Source organism: Nicotiana tomentosiformis, chromosome 2 (genome assembly GCF_000390325.3).
Source record: "Nicotiana tomentosiformis chromosome 2, ASM39032v3, whole genome shotgun sequence".
NCBI classification, from domain to species: domain Eukaryota; kingdom Viridiplantae; phylum Streptophyta; class Magnoliopsida; order Solanales; family Solanaceae; genus Nicotiana; species Nicotiana tomentosiformis.
In genome coordinates this window covers 137,628,844-137,634,245 of record NC_090813.1, presented here as the reverse complement: position 1 = coordinate 137,634,245, position 5,402 = coordinate 137,628,844, and the positions used below count along the sequence as shown (strand labels likewise).

General features: G+C 32.7%; 1 protein-coding gene across 1 annotated transcript; it reads right to left on the bottom strand.

The window, feature by feature from the left end:
• Nucleotides 1-2,937: 2,937 nt before the first annotated feature.
• Nucleotides 2,938-5,030, bottom strand: LOC104102460 (anthocyanidin 3-O-glucosyltransferase 5-like). The gene is made up of 2 exons (XM_009610166.4): nucleotides 4,063-5,030; nucleotides 2,938-3,734 (listed from the first exon to the last, which is right to left on the bottom strand). The coding sequence occupies exons 1-2, from the start codon at nucleotides 4,843-4,845 to the stop codon at nucleotides 3,081-3,083; spliced, it is 1,437 nt and encodes a 478-aa protein (XP_009608461.2). The 5' UTR covers nucleotides 4,846-5,030; the 3' UTR covers nucleotides 2,938-3,080.
• Between the last annotated feature and the right edge of the window lie 372 nt (nucleotides 5,031-5,402).

Sequence of the window (5,402 nt, the reverse complement as noted above, 5' to 3'; positions counted from 1 at the left end):
CTTTAACAAAGTAAGATTGGGAGAAATTCAAAAATAGCCAGATTTACAAGTGTTCATTCAAAAATAGCCACAGTTTCAAAAGTAATCAAAATTTAGCCACTTTTCATGTAAAGATAAATCTGAACGAAAATACTGTTCAAAATTCGGAAAATACTCCAGCATAATATACTGGAGTTCCAGTATAATATACCGATCCAACATAATATGCTGGAAGTTCACACACAGGTGCTCCAATCTCCAGTATATTATGCTGGAACTTTCTGTGTGTTGGAGTTCCAGCATAATATGCTGGAAGTTCATATACAAGTGCACCGATCTCCAGTATATTATGCTGGAACTTTCTGTGTTGCAACAAAATAGTGATTATTTTTCAATGACTTTGCAAACGCTGGCTATTTTTGAATGATCAGTCGGAAAGTTGGCTAGCCCGTGTTATTTTTACAGTAAGATTGGAATAATATTCATGTAATAAAAAAAATCGAAAACCCAAAAAATCCGACAAAACCGAACCAATCCAAACTGATATAATGGTTTGGTTTGATTTTGATAAAAACCAAACCAACCCGGTCCATGTGCACCACTAGTATCAGGTGATTGAAGCCCAAAGTAGCAGTGGCAACTAAATTGGGTCAGGGGAATCAAGGAGAAGCCACCGGACAAGACAAACCAACAAGCAATTGGAGGATTATTTTTAGTCCCTATACAATATTTGAAACTTATTTACTAAAATTATCTAAATTTTCTATGTTACCTGTTAAGCCATAATTAGCGCAACTCTTCTCTCTTTTTGCCATATTTACCTATTTTAAGAAGAGAATAATGCATGGTACAACAACATACAAATTAAAAATAAATTTAATACAAAATTTGATATATCTATAATAACATACATACTAATAACAAATTTCATACAACTAATTATACGTTATACAACTTATTTAAAACTTACCGATAATTTTCATGCATCATTCTTACCCGGTTAAAATGTTAAATACAACTACGACATTCTACAACTCAAATATAAATTTTATACAATATATCTTTTGTATGTATTTTGTATATGATTTGAACATATTTTGTATGTGGTGTGTTCTTCTTCCTCTCTAAAATTCCAATCAAAACTTCCTCTCTTAATACAATTTTGATACATACCAACAACTTTATGTAAAAAGATAGTATTTATAAATTAAATATAAATTTCACACAACGACTCATATAGTATACAACTAATTTTCATCTTTCATACAATATTAAAAAAAATACAACTACAAATAAAATACAACCAAATATAGTTTTCATACAGATTTCATACAATTATTATACAACTTTAATATAATTTTATATGTATATTGTATGTCATGTGTTCTTCTTCTTCTTCTTCGAATTTCAATCTTAAAATCCAGCCAAAATCAAATTTAATTTTCACCAAATATCCTCAAAATCGAGATATAAATTTCATAAAATATTCATAATCGTTTGCAATAACACCAAATTCAAACAAATAATATTTTTTTGAAAAATCCGAATTCGAATTCAAGGCTTTGAAGCTTTTTTAATGGATGTCAATGGTGGAGAGTCAAACACCTTCAAAATTTGTTGATTGACAATTTCAATTTGAAAAATCAAGCCAAATAATTAATATTCATCTGTTGCTAGCCAGCCATGATTGGAACGCCAACAAGAAAAGGGAAAGCCCATAAAAGATTGAAACTCCATCCATGGTAAAATTCAGATCAATAAAAAATTAATCCTTTTCTTCGACATTGTTAGAGAAAATTATGAGCTTTAGAAGAAAAAATCTCGTAGAATCGGTGTAGAAAGAGGGTTGATTTCAAAGAGAAAACGAGAAAAAAAAGTACTGTGATTGGGGGATTTACTAAATTAATGAGCTACAATCAAGGGAGACTCATTTAAAATTAATTTGTATATAATTGATAAATTATATATGGCCATGTAATTAAGTTAAAACTTGATTAGGGAGAATAAATAGGTTTCATATGCAGTATACATAGGTAAAAATCCCTATTTTTAGGTTGAGAAAAGGGAAAAGCACGTGACAAGCAAGGGAGAGGAATTTATGAGAAGAAACCCTCTCCTCCAATTTAAGTGGTACTATTTCTTATTAAATTATATTTAAAAATAGTTTAACTTTAAAACTTACTCTTTCCGTTTAAAAAAGATTGTCTTAGTTTGACTTGACACAAGTTTTAATATAGAAATAAAGATTTTTGAGATAGTGATATTAAATAAGTCATAGCATTTGTGAGAAAGTATCATTTTACCCATAATGATATATTTTTCTAGCCACACAAATCTCATTAACATATTTCAGATCATAATTCTAAAAGTCTTTTTTTAAACTCCCTGCTATATTAAATAACCTTATACTTTGAGGAAGTAGTTAGGTGTTATTGGGTTTCATGGCAAATTTACGACATGGAAAAGATACATTAGCTGCAAGCCTCCAACAATGAAGAGTAGAATAAACTACGTACAACACTGATTTAAGGAGACAAACAAGATTATAGAGACTCGTAAGCTTACACATGCACGAATATTAGAGCATTTCTCGACTTAATTCTTTTCAATTTTGATCAACTTCCCTGCACTAGTAAAGGTCTGCTTGAATTTGGCAAATTGTCGGCTGTCCCGTCCCCTTATTAGATTTAATTAAATGTCGAAGACATAGAACAAATGAAGTACTAAAATTCCTTTGGCCTTAAAATTAAATGTGTATATATATATATATATATATATATATATATATATATATATGCAGATATTCTTCCTATTAACCACAAGGATACTATAGTACCACATCCCTTTCCTCAATATTATTTTGCATTATTAATACGGGTTAGCCCATTTGAGTTTTGATAATGCGGAATTTCTTAATAGGAAGTGCTTTATTTTTAGTGAATTTACTTGACATGAGTATAAAATAATCGAGCAAATGAGTTTCAGGTATCGAATGTCCAAAAGTATTATTACAAGCGGGCCCTAATTTGACGTACAGGAAAAGACATTTTATTCTTAGTTGAAAAAAAGAGTTCATCTACAAAGAAAATATGGGATAACGACTATCTGCTCCGAATGTCCTTCACAAGCTCACAAATGGAGTTGTAAGATGAACCTCCTTCACTTAGTGCATTTTCCGCACTCTTCTTTAACTTCTTAGCCATTTCCTTTATACGCTTTCCTTCTTTTGTCTGCATCAAAATTCTCACCATCCCTTGAATCTCCTCTCTCTTTACCAATTTCTTTGTCGGCAAAATTGCCGGCCGAATCGCCACCCCTAGCTCCTCCGTCAACATGGCTGCGTTCATTTTTTGTTCAGCATATAGTGGCCATGCAATCATAGGAACCCCATTTGTCAAGCTCTCCACCGTTGAATTCCATCCACAATGTGTCAAAAAACCACCCACTGACGAGTGACCCAAAATTTCGACTTGGTTGGCCCACATGGGCACTACCAAACCCATATCTTTAGTCCTAGTTAAGAACCCTTCCGGCAAGTATCCCGACATGCCACGTGTCTCTTTTCCGGTAGAGTTCAGATATGCACTATCTGCATCACCGTCAGACGGGGGACGTACAACCCAAACGAATTTCTGTTGGCTTAATTCTAAACCCCATGCAAGCTCGGTTATTTGCTTAGTTGAAAGGGTTCCACCACTTCCAAATGATACAAATAGAACTGACTCATTATTTTGCTTGTCTAACCATTGAATCACCTGTTGTAAAATATGAATGAAAAACATAAGCAATTTATGCTTGAAATTCTCTCTCCGTCGCGAGAGTATCTTTTTTAAGTACGGAATTTTGAAGAAGAAAGAGAATGTTTTGGAGGAAAAAGAGATAGGAGTATTTGATAGTACAATACTTAGATGCACTACTAAAAAGTACCACTAGTAATTTTTTGTCCGCAAAATAAACAACAATATTTAGGAAAGAAAAGACCAATTTAAGATGAAAGGATCCATCCTTTCTTAAGATACAACTTCTAATTCAAAAAATATTTAATTTGCTATTCATGTTTAAACAAATTCTAACATTACGTACCTCGTCAGGTTCATTTGTTTCAACTGTTCTCCTCAAGGGACCAACTGGGTAGATTGGAAAAACCGGCACTTTTAGAATTGATCTCAACTTCTCATTAATTCGAAGTGCTTTAATAGTCTCAGGTTCTAAATCTTCCCAAGTATTAATCAAGATTCCATCAAAAGCTGCATATTCCATTCCTAGCTTCAAATACTCTTCATACTGCTGATCACTCCGATCCAGCAACGGATCCACCACGTCATCAGGTCGCAGTGCTTTGCAACCTGGAATTTTCAAAGGATCTTTAAGATCAACATATTCACCCTCAATTTCTTTGTCAAAAACTTGACAATATATAGCTAACGCTAATGTCCACGCAGTAGTTGGATGGTACGCGTACTTAGAAATTTTAAATTCTTCAGCAATTGGCAATATTTGTGTGCAAAAAATGTCGACAATTAAAGCATCTGGACAATGAGTCATGGAAGCAATAGTGGAATGAATTTTGGGCAAGGCTTCGCGCACCATTAGTCGTAATTGAGTGAAAACTTTAGTGCTGGAATTTATTAGGTGGGAAATATCGACTGAAGGAATGGGAATTATTTCTATGGTTTTCTTCTCATTGGTGAGAGTGGATTTCTTGAGAAATTCAGTTTCTGCTGAAGAAGAGCTGGTTGTGATAGCAAGAATTGTAATTTTGATGTTATAGTGAGCGGCTAATCGGTTGCCTAAGACTAGAACTGGGATTAAATGACCCATTCCAGGGCTTGAGAGTATAGCAATATGAAGCTGTGATCTATCCATTAGAGATATTATTTCAGAAAAGAGAGAAAAAGAATTTTTAAAATACTGGCTAGGATAAGTTTTGGAGAGGAAAATTTGTTGAATTGCACAGAGTAAAAACCATTTATTTGTGGGCTTTATAGGAACCAGAAAGTTTGGAAAAACACTAAATAATTTGTTGAATCAAACGGAACAGAAGTCTAATGCGTGCAGTTTCAAAGGGACATGACATGAGAGTCTATTTTAATTTATGTGAATAAGCAAGCTATTTTTTTCTGTTTAATTTTCCGTATTCTAGTTAATTCTTAATTACTAAAGCCTGATGAGAAAGAGATGAATTATTCATTGTGCAATTTAGGATTAAAGACAAGATATAACATTATTTTATTCTTTAATTTACCATATCAAAGTGCGTTGGACGTAAATGTTCATGGAAATTAAGAAACTGTAGTAAAAAATCATTGAGGAAAGATCTTTTTGCAGAATGTTATTTAAGCCGAGGGAGAAAGATTTTTTTATGAGTAAACCATTAGCAAACCGTTGGTTAATTAACCAGAGAAATTAGCATTTGGATTTTA

Excerpts from the sequence above, each read along its gene's own strand:
- LOC104102460 (XM_009610166.4), bottom strand. The coding sequence starts at position 4,845 with ATGGATAGATCACAGCTTCATATTGCTATACTCTCAAGCCCTGGAATG. Across the intron at positions 3,735-4,062 it reads AAACAAATGAACCTGACGAG|GTGATTCAATGGTTAGACAA; the intron begins GTACGTAATGTT and ends ATTTTACAACAG.